We start from the raw sequence: 21,671 nt of genomic DNA, 5'->3' as shown, positions 1-21,671 counted from the left end.
GCAGCGGCCATTGGAGGGTGAACCAACGGCAAAAGGAAGACCTTTCTCTCTGTCTCTCTCTCTCTGTCTACTCTGCCTGTCAAAAAAAAAAAAAAAAAAAAAAAACAAGCTCAGATTCACTGGCCATTATGACCATTCCTATGTGTTCTTGCCTTTTGCCAAGTTTTCCTGGGAAAATCAAAACTTCTAACTGCTCATCTATCCTACACCTTCACCCAAGCAATCAAATGTGGATGGAGAAAAACCCACAGCCATGCATTATACTATTTGAAATTGGTACTCAGCTCTTCCCAGAAATCATTTCCACGGACAATTTGATCTCCTATTCTTCAATGTGACTATTTCTTGACTTTTCCTCCTTCTCCAAACCTCTAAACCCTCAGTCTCTTCATTTTTCACTGGCCTAATTTCTGATTTCACTGAAGAAAAAAAAAAGTCACCATCTCCCTGGCACCAAGTTTGCCAACATATCTGTTCCTGCTTCTAGAGATGTGCTTTCCCTCCTATTCCAATTAATAAGTTCCTAAGTTGAACTCCTTTGTTTATGCACTGCATCTCATTTTTCTCTTGAATACTCAGATATCATTCTAGAAATTCTCTCCTTACTCCTATATCATCAATTTTTCCATTCTTACTGGGCCTCCCTACAGCACGCATGCAAATGCTTTGTCAAACGTGCTATAGTATCTATTATATTGAAAGCCAAAAAAAGAAAGTCTAAAAAACTCAAAACCTTCCTTGCTGCTATCTCCTCTGTTCCAGCTGTAACACTACTTCTAAGGCCAATTTTGGAGCAAAAGTCCTTGAAATGAACTACTGACTAACTTGATATCTCTCTTTCATTTACTTAATATACTTTAAAACTATGCTAATCTTTTTTTCCTAACCACTCCACTGAAACTGCTTCTATCAAAGTCACAATAACCTCCATCTTGCCAAATCCAACAGCCAACTCTCAGTCCTTGTTTTACCTAATATTTCAAAATTTTATGCAATTAATTAACCCTTCTTTCATCAAACTCTTTATTTGGCTCCCAAGACATCACACATACAGATACGCTTCTACCTCAAAGCCTACTCCACAATTTTCTTTGCTGGATCTTCCAATCTTATTCCTGACTTCTAGGTATTGGAGTTCCCCTGGCTTACTGGTTGGACCTTTTCGCTTAATACACTGTCTCCCTAGATGGTCTCTTCCAGCTCTATCTCATTAAATACAAATATCTGTTAATGACTCCCAAATTCTCATTTATAGTACAGACTTCTCCTTGAATTCTTCTAGCCTTAGGTCCCAGAGGCAACTAAAAAATTTTCAATTTTGAGAAATACAAAACAGAGCTCCTGGTATTTTTCCTGGAAAAAAATATACTTTTCCCTCAGACTCTCATTTCAATAAACAACATCATCATTTACCTATTTGTTTATCTCTGACGTGCCTATTATCTCCAAAACTCATTAACAGCAAGCTCTATTGTTTCTAACTTCAAAAATGCACACAGAATTGTCCCACTTCTCATCTCCATCTCGGATTAATCCAATAGACTTAACTGGTCTCTCTTCATCTATTCTTGCCACACCTCTGCCAACATTCTATTCTCCACAGAACAGCAGGGAGGTGATCCACTGAAGTCAGATCACATTAAGCCTCTGCACAAAGCTTTCTACTGGCTATCCAACTCATTCAGAGTAAATCTAAAGTCTTTAAATTAGCCTTTACTGCTGTATATTCTGCATCCTCGTGGCTATTGAGTTTTATTTCCTCTCACTTTCTCTCTTGCTGCTCCCTGAACTCCAGATCCATGTAATTCCTTGCTCATATCCAAATACACCAAGCAGATATTTAATCCTCAATCCATGTGAAATACTCATCCCCAGTCATTTATAAAGGGCTTTATTATCAACACATAGAACAGAATTTGGCATGTGAGTACTAATAAATATTAGTTGAATGAATGAACAATGCTGTACCATGTAGTTGAAATATGGAGACAAATGGATAAATTGAATAACAGATAAAAAAATAAAGAGTTTTTAATGTGATAGGAACAAAGTCATAAAGTATCCTTTGTAGTTGAGTAACAACTTTGGGTGATGAACTACAAAATTCAAATGATTTTAACTGATTAATAGTAATAATCTACAGTCAATATTTAGAAATAAATATTTAGGGTCCATTTGCAGAAACAGCCTATGAGTTGGTCAGCGCTGAAATTTAGCAGATGGATCCTGTCTTATTCATGAAAAGGCTTGGCTCCTGAATAGAATTACATTAATTTAGCAAACAAAACTTTACAGAATTAATAGGCAATATACTTTGACAGTGAAAGTCACAGATTAAAATATTGTCTTTGCAAAGAAATGTAGATTACTATTCATTAAACCTACCATTTTCAATAAATTCAATGAAATTATTTGATTGGTTTAGTCCCAAATGCAATTTAGATACCAAATCAAGTTATCTCATCTCAGTGGAGATCACTCATTCATTCATCTAACACATAATAAACCACTGCTCCATGCCAGACTTTGTTCTCAATAGAGGAATGAAGGACAGCATTGTCACATAAAAGAATTCCCATTCCCATGAGTTTCTTATTGGTTATTTAGGGATGAGAATATTGATAATAAGACTTACAATTAGCCACCAATTAAATAATGAGCATAACAATCATTCCAGTGACCTGCTCCTTTGTTGGAAAAAGGGCAGAGACCTGAAAGCATTATCAACCTCGTGTTCTTTTTCTAGATCTTTGGCATTTGCTCTTCTTATTACACAAGGCAGAAAGATCAACATACTTAAAGCTTAATGAAGCGAGGATAAATACCAGTGAAAAATTAAGGAGATTTTTCAAAAGCCAAGTTTGAATACCTGTTAGTTGTCACACAAATATCAGTATGGTCCCAGTCATGCAAAAAAAAAAAAGAATAAAGGAGTGGTTGGCGCTGTGATGTAGTGCGTAAAGCCACCGCCTGCGGTGCCGGAATCCCATATGGGCACCAGTTCAAGTCCTGGCTGCTCCACTTCCGATGCAGCTCCCTGCTAATGTACCTGGGAAAGCAGTAGAAAAAGGCCCAAGTCCCTGGGCCCCTGCACCCACCGGGGAGACCAGGAAGAAGCTCCTGGCTCCTGGCTTCGGATCGACCCAGCTCCGGCCATTGTGGCCATCTTGGGGGTGAACCAGCGGATGGAAGATCTTGCTCTCTCTGCCTCTGCCTCTCTGTAATTCTGCCTTTCAAATAAATAAATCTTTTCTTAAAAAAGAAATTCATTCCACTCCATGTCACAGTCAAGAAGTATCTCCAAGAAAAAAAATATTTTTTCGTGCCTGAGACATTCACAGTAGACACGCATTAGAAAACTTCTCAACTCTAGAGGACACAGGAAAGCATAAGAGCCTCTGCAAGAAATTCAGGCTGCGTATTACATCAAATGAGACTTGTCAGTAATAATTCTCTTCTATTGCTGGAAGTTCAGGAAGAACAGAGCAAATCTTATCCCAATTATCACAAATTAACCGTGTACCTATGTTCAGACTCTGCTAAATTCTGCCGTTAAAAATGTAATCCATTGGGGCTGGCACCATGGCGCACTAGGTTAATCCTCTGCCTGCAGCCCTGGCATCCCATATGGGTGCCGGTTCTAGTCACGGTTGCTCCTCTTCCAGTCCAGCTTTCTGCTATGGCCTGGGAAAGCAGTAGAGGTCCTTGGGCCCCTGCACCCACGTGGGAGACCCAGAAGAAGCTCCTGATCCTGCTTTGGATCAGCGCAGCTCCGGCCATTGCAGCCAATTGGGCTGCAAATAAAAATAAATCTTAAATAAATAAATAAATAAATAAATCTTAAAAAAAAAACAATGTGTGACTTCATTCTCATTTAAGGTTTATGTAAAGATAGAACAGTTATGCCCTTATTTTAAGTACACCAATCTCAGATAATCAAGTCTATAGTTTAAGAGTGATAGTCCAAAAGATGTCATCTCATGGGTAACACTGCGTGTTTGTGTGTGTGTGTGTGTGTGTGTATTTGGGGGTACTTCAAATGTCCAAGGGTGAAAGAGCCTCTTGAAACGTAAAACTCAGCAGGGGGAGTTGGTTGCACTGTGGTGTTGTGGGTAAAGCTGCCATCTGGGATGCTGGCATCCCACATGAGTGCCAGTTAGTGTCCTTGCTGTTCCACTTCCAATCCAGCTCAATGCTAATGGCCTGCGAAAAGCAACAGAAGATGGCCCAATTGCTTGGGCCCTTGCATCAGCTAAGAGACTTTGATGAATTCCAGGCTCCTGTCTTTGGCCTGGCCCTACCATGGGAATTGCAGCCATCTGGGAAGTGAACCAGAGGATGGAAGATCTCTGTGTGTATATGTATCTCTCTCTCTCTTCTCTCTCTCTCTCTCTCTGTCTCTCTCTCTCTAAGTCTGACTTTCAAAATAAATACATACATAGATCTTAAAAAAAGAAAGTGAAAACCCTGGAACTGAATACATTAAGAAATAAACGTAATATAACAAACAGCAACACTATGAAAAATCTTCATGTAACAGGAAATGGTCACCAGTCTCACTCAACAGCCAACACGGATTATGTAATATCTGATATTTGAGGAGTTTTCTTATCTTCACTATAACAAATTACAAACTGTAGAGGATCACACTCACAGTTCTTTATTTTAATATAGATTTTAATAAGATCTCCCATTTCTATGATAAAAATTTTCTAAAGTCCAATTAAATTCAATAAACAACTCTAATATTTGCATTTTATTCAGTTGTTTTAGTATCCTACAAATACAAACTAAATTTGGAAATGTAAACTAAGATAATGAGAAATAGAAAGGATGGATTCTAGCATCTGTGAATCAAAAGAAAAGAATATTAAAACTCTTAGTTTCAAAGAGATCCATGGAACATGCTGACATCACTAACTAGTGAAATAAACTAGCCCAATTCCAACTTAACCATACGATAATCTAAGCAACATTCTGTTAATTTCCACACTCCAAACTCAAGTACTACGGATTTCTGGGGCAGGGTTTGGCAAGTTCGTGAGAGAACTCTATGGATTGAAGAATACACAAGAAAAACAACAATCCAGATGAAAGATGTTTCGTGGGGGAGGATCTGTGATGGTGGATGTACATATGAAAGCACCATTATAGGTTTAATGTTCGTGTCTCTCCACAATTAATATGCTGAATACTAATTCTCAATGTGATGATATTAAGAAGTGGGCCTTTAGGTGGTAATTAAGACATGAGGATACAGCTCTCATGAGCAGAATTAGTGTCATTATAAAAGAGACTCCAGAGAGATCATTGCCTCTTCTGTCATATGAGATTACAGTGAAGTTCATACATCTATGAACCAGAAGTGGCCCCTCAACCAGGCACTGCACCTTGAACTTGGACTTTTCAGACTTGCAGGCTACAAGCAATAAATTTCTGTTGGCCATAAGCCACTCAGTCTATGATATTCTTTATAACAGTCTGAATGTACTAAGGCGTGTAGTACTTTCATATTTAAGTAATACAGTTGTTAGATGTGCAGCCTGAAGATCCACAAAAAAGCACTAGGGAATTATATATTCCAAGTCGTCAGTATTATCATGATGTAGAAAGCTTTCCCAAAGGAGTCACAGTTCCATCAAAGGGCTCAGGAATGAGTGATTTTTGGACACCAGAGATCCTAAGCACAACTAATGTGTAGTTGCCCCCAGCAATATTTATGACATTGCAAATCCACACAATTGTTTCTACATTGCTTCTAAAGTAGATCATTATTTGTTCTTTTATATAAATAAAAACCAAATCAGACACGGATTGGATTCCACGAGTCAGCATAAAAAGTCTTGACATTGTTTAATCTATATGTGACTGAACCTAAAGAAATGTACAAAATCAAAATCAAACACCCACCCCACATCGCACCACCTCTCTTAGCAACAGCTCTCTCCTCTCCAAGTAGTCACCTCGGAGACTAGCCACGGATTCTGAGGAGACTGCTGTTTTATAAGGTGCATGCTTTTTTAGGGATTGCCTCCTGGGGCAGATTTCAAACCAAAAAAGCAAAACGTGTTTCCTTACCTCATATCAGAATGCTTTGTATAGATTTAAAACTGAAAGCAACAGAGATGAACATAAAACACGGCATACTTTTGACAACACTGTGAGCATCTTCTCTTTTGAATTATTTGCTCCCAATAACAAACAATAAACCACTAAGCAATAAACCAGAGCAATCCACTTTCCCAAAAGCTTGTAGAACTTACGGGCAAATAGCCAAGAAGAGGTGAAATATTTTCAGACACGTAAATAATCAGTCCATCTGTGCTCAGTATAACCATAAAGGCATCTAATGACTAATGAAGAGAAAATAATAATGTAATTAAATAGTTAACAATAACGAAATGATAGCTTTATTTCTAAATGCAAATAATCATAATAGAACACTGAAAATGTATTACAATCTTAAATATCAATAAAGTAGGTACAGAATTAATTAAAATGCTATTATTCTACCTCCTACACAGAATCTATTTAACCTTAAGCATGAGATGTTTATCAAATGAGATGTCACTTAGACAAATTTCAATGTACACCCAATTAACACAAACATGAGCTAAGAAGACTTATTTCCTTTGAAGCACATTTAATTTCAAAAGTACTAAGGATATTTTAAGGACACTTTCATGCATGGTTGGTTTAGTCATTTACTTATAAATGTGGATACTGTCATCACTTTCCTGCTATATATTGAGTAAGATATATAAAAAAATGCTTCCTAGTACAGAACATCTAAAATGACAAGGGGCCAGCACGCAGCAGGTTAAGCCTGCATCTGCAACCCTGGAATCCCCTATGGGAGCCAATTCAAGTCCCATCTGCTCCGCTTCCAATCCAACTCCCTGCTAATCTGCCTGGGAAACCAGCAGAAGATGGCCCAAGTGCTTGGGCCCTTGCACGCATGTAGCAGACTCAGAAGAAGCACCTGGCTCCCGGCTTGGGCCTGGCCCAGCCATGGCCTTTGAGGCCATTTGGGGAGTAAACCAGCAGACGAAGACTCTCTTTGTTTCTCCCTCTCTCTCTGTAACTCTGACTTTAAAACAAATAAGTAACCCTTTTTTAAAACACTATTCTCTATCTTCTACTATGTATTTTCTACATATGAAATAAAAAACAAAAGTTCTCTTACTTGTAGGGTCATTTGATTGAATTCTTCATAGTTACGAAACCGTGGCATCCAACTTGATTTTATGATTCCTGGATTGCATGTCAGAAAAAAGGAAAAAGGATAGAGAAACATCACTTTAAAATGGTTAACTGGGGCCAGCACTGTGGTATAGCAGGTAAAGCCACTGCCTACGGCTCTAGCATGGCACCAGTTCGAGTCCTGGCTGCTCCGCTTCCCATGTGGCTCCCTGCTAATGTGCCTGGAGAAGCAGTGAAGGATGGCCCAAGTACTTGGACCCCTGAGCCCATGTGGAAGAAGCTCCTGGCACCTGGCCCCTGGCTCCGGCCTGGCCCAGCCCTGGCTGTTTTGGCCACCTGGGGAGTGAACCAGCAGATGATCTCTCTCTGTGTAACTCTGTCATTCAAATAAATCTTTAAAAAAAAAATAGAAAGCACAACAATGATAATAGGAGACCTGAATGTCTCTCTCTCTCTCTCTCTCTCTCTCTCTCACACACACACACACACACACACACACACACAAGGATTAGCTATTGGTACTAGATTTCTCAAAGTTACAATTAATTCTATAGAAAAGATTCTCATGAGAAAACAGTGAGTGGCTAATCACAGAATCATAATCACAGAAATGTTTGGAATTTTAAAAGGCCTTGAAGGTCATCCAACTCAATTTCTACTCCAACAACTTTATGATTAGTTCTTTCCTCCTCTTGTGTTCTACCAAAACCCAGTATCCACCAAATTCTTCATAAGGACAAGGGTTCTAGGCAGATCTAGACCCCCAAAGACCTTCTCAACTCCCCGTGAAAATATAGAATTTCACTCTTAAGTTTCATCTCATTAAGCGTTAAGCAAGGATTCTTAACTGTGATGACTTTATCTCATGTCTCTTCAAAGCTGCTGGAACTGTTCTGTCTCCCACCCATTCTAGTCCATTCAAGGTTTACTGGTTTCCCCAATGAGCAGTGGTCCTGCTCCAGTGCTTACTCAGAGACTTTCCTAACATCTACTCCCTTCACCTCCTCCAACCTCATCTACTCCACTAGTAAAAACAACCTCATTGACACAAGCCTTCAATTTCAAGTGATATAAATGGTTTGTGTCAATAAGTATTAGTTACTTCTCCTCACCAATAGTACACAACTTTGATCCCTATTGAAAATGTAATTCTGATAGTGGCTATTGGTTTTCCAGTTGGCATGAGTCTCAGATTCTGTACCATAAGTAGATTAGAGTAACAGAGAAGTAATACCTAAGCAGAAGAGCTTCACATTCCTCACAAAATAGGACAAAGAGGCATACAGCTGGGTAGGAAGTGGGAATCACATGAAAATTAAACCAAACTAATTACACAACTGCCTCAAGATTAACACTGCTGACCATTGCCCCAGTGCAGAAATTCAATTTAAGGCAAAGCTCAACAATTCTGGGCACAGCTCCTTCAACTCAAGAAATGACCCATGATATCCTCTCATGGTTACTTTCTGAGGTCATTTCCTTATCACCTTTGAGCTCCACCTATGACTTTCATCTCTTATGCTTCTTCCAAAAAACTACAAAGAATAGAAAGGAGAATCTATATATTTCTAAGAAAAGAAAACCAATGCATTTCATCATTAAATAATAAAGGGCTTTTCTACCTTATTATTATCCATGAGCTTGTTTTTGTTTTGCCTCTGGGGTGTACACCACAGCAATTCTTTATTATATGCCCAATGTCTAACATGATACTTATTTAAGTCACAGTAAGAACGACTTAATTCTTGTTAAATTCAATATCATTCATTCATTTATTTAACCAGCATTTAAAGAACTGTTATGTGTCAGACGATTTTAGAAGCTCTGGATACAATATGAGCAGCAGACGTAAAATAACTGTCTGCTGTGATTTGTACTCACTGAAACTCATATGAGGATTGGTCCCCAATTTAACGGTGTTGAGACGTGGTGAAGACTTTAAGAGGCATTTAGGGTCATGAGGGACCTGCCCTCTGAACAAATGAAGGCTTTTCTCTCAGGAATGGATTCTCTCTCTCAGGAGTTTGGCTCCCTTTTCTCTTTGCACACATCCATTTGCTCTTATTCTTTCTGCCATGAGTAGAAGCAGTACAAGGCACTCAACAGAAGCCAAGCAGATGCCAGCACCTTGCCCTTGGACTTCAAGAACCATGAGCTAAAATACACTGCTTTTCTTTATAAATTACCCAATTTCAAGTGTTATAGTAACATAAAACAGACTAAGACATGGTCCCTTTGTATCTTATAAACTGATGGGGCAGGATATACAGATGATCAACACATGAACAACATAGCAGATTGTTTCAGATTCCTGCAAGTAGAATGACTGAGATTAGGTGATAAAGGAAAGCCTTACTGGGAAGGAAACATCTGAGATATGACCTGAATGACAATGAGGTAAACACATGGGAGACAGGCAGAGGCAGCAGTTAGTACAAAGTGAAGCAGGAAGGAATTCTATTTAAACAAACTAAAAAATGAGTAGAGTGGTTTCAGTGGTACAGTCATTGGGTAAGGTAGTAGAAAATGAAGTTTGAAAGATAGAAATGGCTAGATTATGTAGGTTATATGGCAAAGAATTGGTATTTTATTCTGAATTAAATATCAAGTGCTTTTAAGAGTGATGCAGTCAGCTTTTAAAATATCACTAATGGATGTGGAAAATAGAATAAAACAGGGGTTAAGCATAAAAACAGTCATAGTAAGAATCTCTTTCAGAAGTAGGAGATGGGGGAGGGGGAGTAGGAAAATGTTTATAAATGGATACAAAATTTCATTTAGATAGGAGGAGTAAATTCAAGCAATACAGTGTTTAACATGGTGATTCTGGTTAATAACAATATATTGCATACTTCAAAATTGCTAAAAACCTATTTTAAATGTTCTCACTACAGAAAATAATTCATGTTAATTAGCTTTGAGTTAGTCATATCACATTTATACTTACATATAAACATCATGTTGTACACCATAAATATATATAGTTTGTATTTCTCAATTAAAATAAAGAAAAATATAAGATGATGGTGGCCTGGATTATGGTGGTACATCAAAGCTATACCAATGGTGAATAGTGAACACATTTGATATATATCTTAGAAGGCAAAAGGATTTGCCAGTGGATTGGATGAGGTTGTGAAAGAAGTGGAGGAAACAAGAATGACTCCTAGATTTGTTACCAGCAGCTGGTGGAGTAACAATTGCCGGTCACTTGTCTGGAGAGAAGAGAGTGTGAGTTCAAGAGACAATGTGGTAGAGGAAGATCAAGAATCCCTCTATGGCCATGTTCAACTGATATCCAAGTGAAGAATTCACATTAGAAAACTTTCTTGGTGATTTAATAATGAGCATGTTTCTCAAGTATGGGGCCTGATTGGGTAGGAAGTCAGGGCTAGAGGTAGGTTTAGAAAGTATGTGTGTGCCCCTGAGTTTTAGTTATGCCTAAGTGTCCAACTCCATTGCCTGTTGTCTTAGGTGCTTCCTTAATTAATGATGAAACTTGTTGTTAAGTTGTTCTTGTGTTAGTGGTGGTGGTGGTGGTGGGGTCATCCCTGACATCCAGATAGCACTTAAAATCAAGATACTGGATGAGACTGCCTGAAAAATGAGCATAGATATAGAAGAGAAAAATTCCAAGGACTGAAGTGATGTTTAAAGTTTCAAAGGGAAGAAAGATGTAACAAAAAGAGACAGAGAAGTCAATGGAAGTCAACCAGCTGAGAGGAAGCCAGTGAGTGTGTTGTCCTGGAAGCTAAGAGAAAATTGTTCTTTAAGGTGGGAGTTGTCACTCATCCCGTGTTTTTGAAACATAAACAAACATGAGGACAGTTAGAGGACCAACAAATTCAGCAATCTGAAGATCACTGGTATCCCTGAAAAAATTGTTGGTGTGGAGAACTAGGGAAAAAATGTGATGTGAGGAAACAAGAGATATGCCTACAAAATTATTTCAGTAAGTTTTGCTGTGAAGGGGGACACAGAAACGGGGCGACAGCTGAAGTTATTATGGGATTTTTTTAAGGTAAGAGATTATTACAGCATGATTATGTGCTTATGGGCATGACCCTTTGAAATGCTTTAATGTGTTGTAGGAATCATTTTACAGCCTTGAAGCCGTGTTTCCCTTAGCAACATTTTCTGTATGTCTTCAAGTGCTTAAGATACCAAAATCTACATTATTATTTCCCACATATGCTTCTATTTTCATTTTCTTATTCCACTTTTTGCATGAACCTCAGTAACATTTTAAGCATCAATCATAAACAAACTTGTGAATAGAAAGAATAGCTATCTTTTGAAAGAATTTGTCACTACTTGTACAGTCTTACAAATGATACTTAAGAATGTGTTACACACTTTTTTTTAAAGATTTATTTTATTTATTTGAAAGAGTTACACAAAGAGAGGCGGAGAGACAGAGACAGAGATAGAGATGGTTGATCTGCTGGTTCACTCCCCAAATGGCCGCAACAGCCAGAGCTGAGATAATCTGAGGCCAGAAACCAGGAGCTTCTTCCAGGACTCCCACATGGGTGCAGGGACCCAAGGACTTGAGCCATCCTCTGTTGCTTTCCCAGGAGCACCAGCAGGGGGCTGGATAGGAAGTAGAGCAGCCAGAACTTGAACCTGTGCCCATATGGGATGCTGGCACTGCAGGCTAGGGCTTTAACCAACTGCGTCACAGTGCTGGCCCCCTGACATTTTGAAATTTGAGTACTGTTTATACCCCTTGTCTATACTTTTGAGGAACAATGGTTTATCCTTTTACTATTTGTTGAATTCTTTATTTAGTGGATGGTTAAGCTTGTGATTATAAAACAAACTAAAAGTACATCATTGTCAAAATTAAAAGAAAAAAACAGGGAAGAAAAGGGAGGTTGGGAGCATGGGCAGGAGGGAGGGTAGGTGGGAAGTTAGCATTATGTTCTTAAAGTGTATATTTGCATTACATGAAATTTATTCATCTTATATAAATAAAAAATTAAGAGATATAGAAGATACTTCAATATATCTTCTAATCATCAATTCTCCCAAATAATGTTTTTGAGGTAAAGCAAGGGACTTGGGGCCGGCGCTGTGGCTCAGCGGGTTAATGCCCTGGAAGCACTGGCATCCCATATGGACGCCGGTTCTAAACCTGGCTGCTCCACTTCCTGTCCAGCTCTCTGCTATGGCCTGGGAAAGCAGTAGAAGATGGACCAAGCCCTTGGGCCCTTGCACCCATGTGGGAGACCAGGAAGACGCTCCTGGCTCCTGGTTTTGGATCGGCGCAGCTCTGGCCGTTGTGTCCGGCCGTTGTGGCCAATTGGGGAGTGAACCAGCAGATGGAAGACTTTTCTCTCTCTCTCTCTGCCTCTCCTCTCTTTGTGTAATTCTGACTTTCAAATAAATAAATAAATCTTAAAAAAAAAGCGAAGGATTTAACAATCCCACCCACAGCTAATTTTCAACATGTCTAGCCAATGGTGAGAATGGGTGAGATTGTCTAATCAGACCTTTAAGCTGTGAAACAGCAATATCATTCATTGGTGCTTTGTATCTGTCTCCTTTTGTAGGATAACCTTGACTCTTCATCATTGCACGAAGTTCACTAAAGAAGGACTTGATCCGTTCTTTCTTTCTCCTTTCAGGTCTACCAGGTACATCACTGGTGGACAAAAAGTAATCAGAGTTACTAAAGGTAAAGATGGGGCTGGGGATTCAGATCGTGGGACACTAGAAGGAAGAGATAAGAAGAGAGAAATGTTAGTATCAATATTTGGGAAAAACCTAGTTCTTCAATTACTCATAGCACAACAGTAACTGTCACTGTTAAAATAAGGAAACGAAAGCCAACTTTATCACCGTTAAACCATGAGGCCCTTGAGAGTGGAGACCATATCTGTTGCCCTGTCTTCTAGAGTAAAGGCCAGCACAATGTCTGGCATGGTAAACTAAGCTTTGCATAAATAAATTGTCAGATTCATTTTAATTTAAATGAGTGAGTCTGTTCCACCACATAGTCTTACCTGCTTTAACAAGATTACTTCTATTTAAAAATTCTAAGTGGTCTATAATTATTCAAAAGTCTCTCTCAAAGCCAATGCTGCATCTCAGAGAGAAAACTGGGTAATAAAATACTAATTGAGTTTTTTTAACCTTTAAAAACCGCAGAACATGCTGAATGTCTTGACAAAAACCTTTTTATTGAGTTTATTTTGGATGTTTTGCTTGGGAAAATAAGTTAATTTGTGTTCTCAAATGTAAATGAATTAAAGCTGTGGGCAAACCAAAGTTGAAAAACAGGCTTCTAGACATATCAGGAAGTGTATACCCATCCATTATTTAATGATCACATTTATTTAGCATCAGCTCTTGGCAGGCACTGTGGAAGTCATGGAGGACACAGTTTGATGAAGGAGGCTGTCAGATACATAGGTGATGTGCTAAGTATTACAATAGAATTGGGGCTGGGGGTTAGGAAAAACTCATTGGGGAAAACACATTTTTCCTGAGTGAATCAGGCTTCCCTGAGGAAGCAGGATTTTGCAAGATGTGAAATAAGAAAACAAGATGGGGGAGAGGGCTATAACAAAAATATCAGTCAGTTATGAATTCTTACGCATTCTCGTTTTCTCTGTCTCCCTCGTCCATTATTCAGTAATAAAGAATTCTGAAATGAAAGAGCAACATTTCACTAAGAAATCAGCTTACTGTGCAGCATGGTGAAGCAGGAAAACTAGTCATAATTCTCAATTGCTTATTACCTTTCCCTCAAGGAATAGATACTTCACTTCTTTTAAAGGTAGGATTTCATTAAGTGCCAATAACCATCTCATATATTATGCAGATGTTGAAGACTTGCTTTATTGTGTTATCCTCAATGAATATTTTGACAATAACATTACAATTGAATATATTTGTAAAAGTTACAAAAATATTGTTAAGTTCCACAACTTAATCCAAAAGTCCAATATCTGTGGGTTTACGTCCATACCCTTAAATTCATTTAACTTTCAGTAGCTTCAAGGACACTTACGGAAACAAATATAGATCAGTTTGAAAGCTTCATACATAGCATGTGCATGCCACAAAAAACAAAATCTGCATTTCCTGTTTATGTCACCAAAAGCCTGGCCATATTAAAACAATGGCCCTGAAGTCATCAGTCTTCTACATAGAACTGTATAATCAGACTCACCCACCACTTCAAGGTCAACACCTCAAAGTAGAATTCAATGACTTTCAAATACATATATTAAGGAAAAAAAGGTCAAAATATAGCAAACATCCTTTAAATGTTCTCAAAGTAAGTGTCAAATAATTAAATTAGAAATCAGACAAAAAACATAGATCTGGATGTTTAGAATTCTAAACTAAAGTATTATAAGAATAGCACAGGGTCAGGTCCTCCACTGTGGCACAGCAGGTTAAGCCGCTGCTTGCAACTCCTGCATTCCATATCAGAGTGCCAGTTCCAGTCCCAGCTGCTCAGCTTCCAATGCAGCTCCTCACCAATGTGCTCGAGAAGGTAGCAGAAGATGGTCCAAGTACTTGGATGCCTGCTGCCTATATGGGAAACCTGGATGGAGTTCCTGGCTTCTGGCTTCGCCCTGGCCTAGCCCTAGCCACTGCAGCCATTTGGGGAGTGAACCACCAGATGAAGATCTGTGTGTCTCTCCCTCTCTGTTGTGTCACTTTGCCTTTCAAATAAATAAATAAAATATTTTTAAAAGACATATTTATTTTACTTGAAAGGCAGAGTGACAGAGAAAAAAGGAGAGGCAGAGAGAGGTCTTTCATCCATTGGTTCACTCCCCCAATTGGCTGCAGCGACCAGAGCTGTGCCAATCCGAAGCCAGGAGCCAGGAGCATCTTCCAGGTCTCCCATGCGTGTGCAGGGGCCCAAGGACTTGGTCCATCTTCTACTGCTTTCCCAGGCCATAGCAAGGAGCCGAATTAGAAGTGGAGCGGCCAGGACTCGAACTGGTGCCCATATGGGATGCTGGCACTGCAAGTGGCGGCTCCACTCACCACGCCACAGTGCTGGCCCCAAATAAAATATTTTTAAAAAGAATACTATGAGGCCAGCACTGTGGTGTAGCAGGTAAAGCCACCACTTGCAGTGTGGCATCCCATGTGGGTGCTGGTTTGAGTCCAGGCTGCTCTACTTTCTATGCAGCTCTCTGCTATGGCTTGGGAAAGCAGTGGAAGATGGCCCAGGTACTTGGGCCCCTGCACCTGCGTGGGAGACCCGGATTAAGCTCCTGGCTCCTGGCTTTGAATGGGTCCAGCTCCGGCCATTGCAAAGTGAGCAAAGTCTGAAAGAAGACATGACCAGCATGTCAACATTACTAGAAATGCTAACAGAGGTTCTTCACGTAGAACGAAAACGACACCAGGTAAAAACTCGGATCTGCACAAAGGAATGAAAACCACTGGTTATAATATTTATGTAGGTAAATAAAATATAATTTCTATTCTTTAATTTCTCTAAATGATAACTGATGTAAAAGCAAAGTACAAACAGTCCCTGACTTATGATAGTTTGACCTACAATTTTTTTCATTTCATAATGGTGCAAAAATGAAACATATTCAGTAGAAACCATTTCCCTTTCAGTGAATTATTCAACAAATCCCATGAGACATTCAACACTTCAGATGATTTTGCCCAACTGTAGGCTATAATTAAGTGTTCTGAGTGCATTTAAGGCAGGCTAAGCTGAGCTATGGTATTTGATAGGTTAGGTTTATTTAAATGCATTTTTGATTCACAATGGGTCTCTCAGGACACGACCCCATCATAAATGGAGGAGTTTTTGTCCTACATGGTTTATAATATATGTTGAGGCAAAACCTGTGATAACAACAGTATAAAGGGCAGGAGGGTGGAAAACACCCTACTGTTACAAGGTTCTTACATTATACATGAAGTGGCACAATATTAATTCATTGCAAACTAATAACTTAAAATGTATGCTACAAATTGCTTAGAGCAACAAATAAAAGACACAAAGACACAGGTTATAAATAAAAAGAATAGCTGAAATGGAATACTAATTAAATAGTAATTTAATACAAAAGAAAACCAAAAAAGGGTGGGAAGGGGAACAAAGATCAAATAGGACAAACAGAAAACTTAACAGCAGAATGGGAGACTTAAAGCTAAACATATTAATAAGCATATTGACTGTCAACAGACTAAGTAAACTCATGTAAAGTCAAAAATCAAGACCAAACTACATGTGTCTGTACAAAACATAAATCAGTTATAAAGACACAGATAGGTTAAAAATAGAAAGACTATGTAGCCCCAATGATAAGGGCTTGAGTGGGTACATTAATATCAGAGAAACTGGACTTTCAGATAAGGAATATTATCAGAGAAAAAGAAGAGACACTTTTACTGAGAAAGCCAATCAGCAAGTCCTTACAAACTTAATTACAAAGCTTTACAATGAAGTGGACACTGAAATAAACCAACTCCCAATCAAAAGTTAAGAGTTCAACACTCCTCTCTCAGTAATCAACAGATGAAATAAACAGAAAACAGGTAAGGACACTGAAGACTTACACCACCACCACCAAGTCAGCTTTATCTCCACTTATGTTTACGGAACACCAGTCCAGGCAACTGTAGAACACGGAACATTCATTAAGATTCAACTCACACTGGATCATATCAGCACTTTCAATAAATTTAAAGTATTAAAATAATACAGACTATATTCTCTGACCACAACAGAATTAAATTAGAAGTCGATAAAGGGGCTGGTGTTGTGGCATAGCAGGTTAAGCCTGCAGCTGCAAAGCCCACCAGTATCACATATGGGAGCTGGTTCGAGTCCCTGTTGCTCCACTTCTGATCCAGCTCCCTGCTAATGCACCTGGAAAAGCAGCAGAAGATGGCCCAAGTGCTTGGGCTCCTGCACCCATGTAGGAGGCCCAGAAGAAGCTCCTGGCTGCTGGCTTAGGCCTGGCCCAGCCCTAGCCATTTCGGCCATTTGGGGAGTGAACCAAGAGATGGAACTCTCTCTCTCTCTCTCTCTCTCTCGCTCACTCACTCTGCCTTTCAAACAAGTAAATCAGCCTTTAAAAAAATAAAAAGAAATGTATAACAAATAAATATAAAAAATATCTCCCAAATAAGATAATTCTAAAAAACTTGTAGGTTAAAGAAGAAACTCCAAAGGAAATGAAAAAATATTTCAAATTGTTCATAAAAATCCATTTTAAGACCCCAAACTTAAATAAATAATCTGATTTTAATTTATTAAGATTATCTCATATCTTTATGATATTATCTAGTTCCACCAAGAGCAGTTATATTTATCCAATTATTCAAATATCTTCCTCATGTTTTTAGACAGAATTTAGAGGTTTCTACATATAGAAAAAAACTAAACACTGCTTATTATTTCATTTAATGAAAATATATAGAACCATCACAGGGAAAACAGTAACAGTTTATTAAAGTGCACATAATAGAGGACCTAAATAAATGGAAAGATATGCCCTGTCTGTAAGCAGAAAGTGCCAATATCATAAACTTGTTAGATTTACCAAACAAATGTATAAGTTAATTTAATTCTAATAACAACTCAATAGGGTTTTTTTTTGTTTTGCTTTGGTTTTTTTACTATGTAAACTTTACAAATTAACTACAAAATTCCTATGTAAAGATCCAGAAACATCTAGAATGATTTTGAAGAACAATGTAAAAGATGTGCCCTGCTAGATAGGAACACTTACTACAAAGCTGTAGTATTTAGACTAGTAGATAATGCTGTAAGACATGTATACGTTAACAGGACAAAGAGCCAACAGAGGACACATCTCTACATAAAATGAAATTTGGTTTATGACAAAAGAGGCATGGTAAGTTTAAACTTGTTACCATGAAAAATGTGTGTGTGTGTGTGTTTAATACAAAGTATTCTGTGTTTGGGGGAAATAAAATTTGTTTCCAAGCTCTTTAGAGACAGGAGCCATGCTTTGATAACTCCAACAGCACCCAGTTCTATAGAGAGCAGACAAAACACAATGCTAATTAGCTGATAATTGTCCTTACCCACTGAACAGAGCAGGCACAAATGCCTAACTGCTAACACACCTGCTTACCTTTTCCACTCAACAGTCCATTCTAAAATAACAGACTCAAAAAACTATACTAGTGAAATAATGAAAGGTAGGAAGGCTAATTAAAAGCTCTCAGGCTTAGAGTAGCCATGCTTGCTATGCAAACAATAATTTGTGAGAATAGCAGTTATGTACTACCCACCATTTTCCAAAATCAATGGGAAATAATCTAAAATATCATCAGATTTTAATGCTGAGGTGTGATACAAAGGTTAAGAGGGTCTTTACTTAGTTGAGGGTTAAGCTTATGATTATCAAATAAACTAAAAATATGTCACTGTAAAATTTAAAAGAACGAATAAGAAAGGAAAGAGGGCAGGAGGGTGGGGTGGGAAGTATTACTATGTGCCTAAATCTGTATATATGAAATACATGACACTTGTTCCACTTATATAAATTTAAAAAATAAAAAAGATCAAACTTGCAAAGATTTCTTCTGCTTTAAAGATGGTGGCAGGGCATGGTTCTCAGCCACTTTTAATTTTCTGGGAAAAAAGTGTGTGTGCATGTGTGTGTGTGTGTCTGTATGTGTGTATACAGGACTTATTTACAAAAGAGGTTAGTTCCAGAGCGTCAAATATTCCACCATCCCTTTAAAGTTCCAAACAGTTACTACACCAGCAGCTGTGGAAGATGAGAAACTAAGCCAAATAGCTAAAGAGTAACACAGTCACACCCCTGGGGATATAAACCTAGAAGTGCAGAGGAAAGAGCTTCAGAAGGAAGATTGTAAAATGATAATTCAAGGAATTTACTTACATATTTCAGGGCTGATGACCTTTACATCAGATTCTTTACATAAAGTCTAATAAATACATGTACTCATTCACCTTTGCCTATTCTGCGTGATGATTTGTAAAGTTGGATTTAATGTGGCTCCATGTGAAATCTCTACACTTGTGGCATTGTTCAGTTTGCAATACAGTAACATTTTCCCAGGACTAAAAGTCCATGCTTCCTTTACACTCCCTCCCAAGATTACATTTCTTATTTCATGGCAAGTCTCAGCATTTGTGATACTTGGTAGATTTTTCATGTGCATTTTAGTAATTGTGGAGGGCTACTGAAAAGCATGTTTGTGAAAAATCTGTACTATCAGAAGTACTTGTTATAATATTTGCTGAAAAATAAGGTTACAATGCCATGTATCCCATAGAAACCTAATCATATAAAACATGATAAGCTAATAAAACAAATAATGAACAATGAACACAGGAATAGAAACAAAGCAAAATCTTTTGAGATGTCTTTGGTTGCTGTCACTATGTGTGATTAAACTATTTTTCTCACTTTTTAAAGTTTATTAGAACTGGGAAATTCAAAATTAAGAAACGCCTCTCAAAAAATATGGACACAAGCTGTGTGAACTTTGATGGATCACTTAACCTCTACGAGTGTCAATTATCTCAACTATAAAATAGGAGTTATAATATCTACAAGTCCAGGTCTGTGACAATTATGTTACTGTATATAAGTGGCTAACACTATTGCTTACATCAGCCATCCAATAAATTGTGATTTTAACTTGAGGTTAGTAATAGCACTAGAAACTGTAAAGGACTATGAGTGGGATGCACTGTTCTCAGAGGAGAGCATGATGGAAAAAACAGCAATATAAGGAGCTTTCTTGATGTCCTTTGTTGAGACAAGAATGAGACAACCATGTGGAGACTGATATGCATGCAGTGGGCCAGCTGGGTAAGTCTAACACATCCTAAAGAAGTGATGTTCCAGAGCTGGTGCCATGGTGCACTAGGTTAGTCCTCCGCCTGTGGCACCGGCATCCCATATGGGTGTCGGTTCTAGTCCCGGTTGCTCCTCTTCCAGGCCAGCTCTCTGCTGTGGCCCAGGAGTGCAGTGGAGGATGGCCCAAGTGCTTGGGCCCTTGCACCCATATGGGAGACCGGGAGGGAGCACCTGGCTCCTGGCTTCGGATCGGCGCAGCTCTGGCCGTTGCGGCCACTTAGGGAGTGATCCAACGGAAGGAAGACCTTTCTCTCTGTCTCTCTTTTTCTCACTGTCTATAACTCTGCCTGTTAAATAAATAAATTAAATAAATAAAAAAGGAAGTGATGTTCCAAGTCTTGGTACTGAGTCAGGGTATCACGGCACCTGCTGTCAATCCTCAGAATGCGTAACATGTGAGAAAACAGCAGGACTCTTTGTGCTGGGGGCACAGAAATGACACGTTCTCCAACAGCACGCAGCAGCCCAAGGGTAGGTACAGAGGACAGGGATGGTCAGATTGACCCTTCCTCTGAGTTTTTCTGAGCACCAAGGAAAAGAGGCACTAAGAATATTGGCTAAAAATGGGACTTTAGATGCTGGATCACGATCTGAAGACTCAGTAAAGAAGTTGCGGCAGGGATGGGGGACGCTCACTGAGAAGAAAATAGAGTGGTCAAGGAATTACAATAAATCTTGAAGAGGCAAATAGCAGGGTTGTTAAAAGTGATGTATCAAAAAAAAAAGTGATGTAGCAGGTTAAGTCACCACCGACAATGCAGGCATCCCATATGAGCACTGGTTCGAGTGCCAGCTGCTACGCTTCCAATCCAGCTCTCCACTATTGTGCCTAGGAAAACAGCAGCAAATGGCCAATGTACTTGGCTCCCTGCACCCACACAGGGGATTCAGAAAAAGCTCCTGGCTCTGGCCTGGCCCAGCCCTGGACGTTGCAGCTTTTTGGACAGTGAACTAGTGGATGGAAGAATGATCTCTCTCTCTTTCTCCCTCTCTCTTCTTCCCTCCCTCCCTCCCTCCCTCCCCTCCTCTAACACTGCCTTTCAAATAAATAAAATCAATCTCTTTTTTTTAAAAGTACCAGGAAAAAAAAGTAACACAAGGATAGGAGTTCTGGGCACAACTGAGGAGAATTAAGTTGAAATGTCACCAGTAGTTTCTGCTGATGCCAAGTTCAATCATGAAAATATCCTATTTTCCACAAAGATAGAGAAAGAGAGAGTATATCTGCACTCTTCCCCATCTGTGCTCTGCTGATCAGTCTGTCCTCTGCCTGTCAGTTTGCCAGCTCAGTCCCACAGACAGGGAGAAGGAAAGCCCTATGGCTTCCCAGAGCAGTAATGGCCAGAAAGTGTTTGCCTCATGTAAACATCATTTAAAATGTTTATATGGAATTTTAAAGAAAACCAGAGAGGGTATGAAGAAAAGCAGAATGTAGAGATGAATACATCTCTGGATATTACTCTGGCTCTAATATTTGTTTATTTTAAAGTAAAAACCTCCAAGTATTTAAAATGCCATTGAGAAAATAATTATACCATATTTTGTAGTTATAAAATCTGCATTCTATTATCATGGATCAGCTCCTTCCTTACATATAGAGAG

At 38.8% G+C, this 21,671-nt stretch overlaps 1 protein-coding gene across 5 annotated transcripts in view; it reads right to left on the bottom strand.

Annotated features, from left to right (window-relative positions):
* The window catches only part of PASD1 (PAS domain containing repressor 1), a 95,656-nt gene that overhangs the window by 39,333 nt on the left and 34,652 nt on the right, over positions 1–21,671 (bottom strand). For 2 of the 5 annotated variants that reach the window (XM_017350860.3, XM_051833847.2), the window contains exons 1-5: positions 16,759–16,834; positions 13,805–13,855; positions 12,699–12,850; positions 7,187–7,254; positions 6,264–6,353 (exon numbers count right to left, since the gene is read on the bottom strand). In XM_017350860.3, coding sequence (XP_017206349.1) covers positions 6,264–6,353; positions 7,187–7,254; positions 12,699–12,850; positions 13,805–13,836 — 342 coding nt within the window. In that variant the 5' untranslated portion in view covers positions 13,837–13,855; positions 16,759–16,834. Of the gene's footprint in view, positions 1–6,263; positions 6,354–7,186; positions 7,255–12,698; positions 12,851–13,804; positions 13,856–16,758; positions 16,836–21,671 lie in introns of those variants that run through there. The other 3 variants (XM_051833846.2, XM_051833845.2, XM_051833848.2) reach the window with 2 other exon arrangements.

Source organism: Oryctolagus cuniculus, chromosome X, assembly GCF_964237555.1.
Source record: "Oryctolagus cuniculus chromosome X, mOryCun1.1, whole genome shotgun sequence".
In the NCBI taxonomy this organism is placed as follows: domain Eukaryota; kingdom Metazoa; phylum Chordata; class Mammalia; order Lagomorpha; family Leporidae; genus Oryctolagus; species Oryctolagus cuniculus.
Note: the sequence above shows the minus strand (reverse complement) of the source record. Positions and strands in the feature narration are given on the sequence as shown.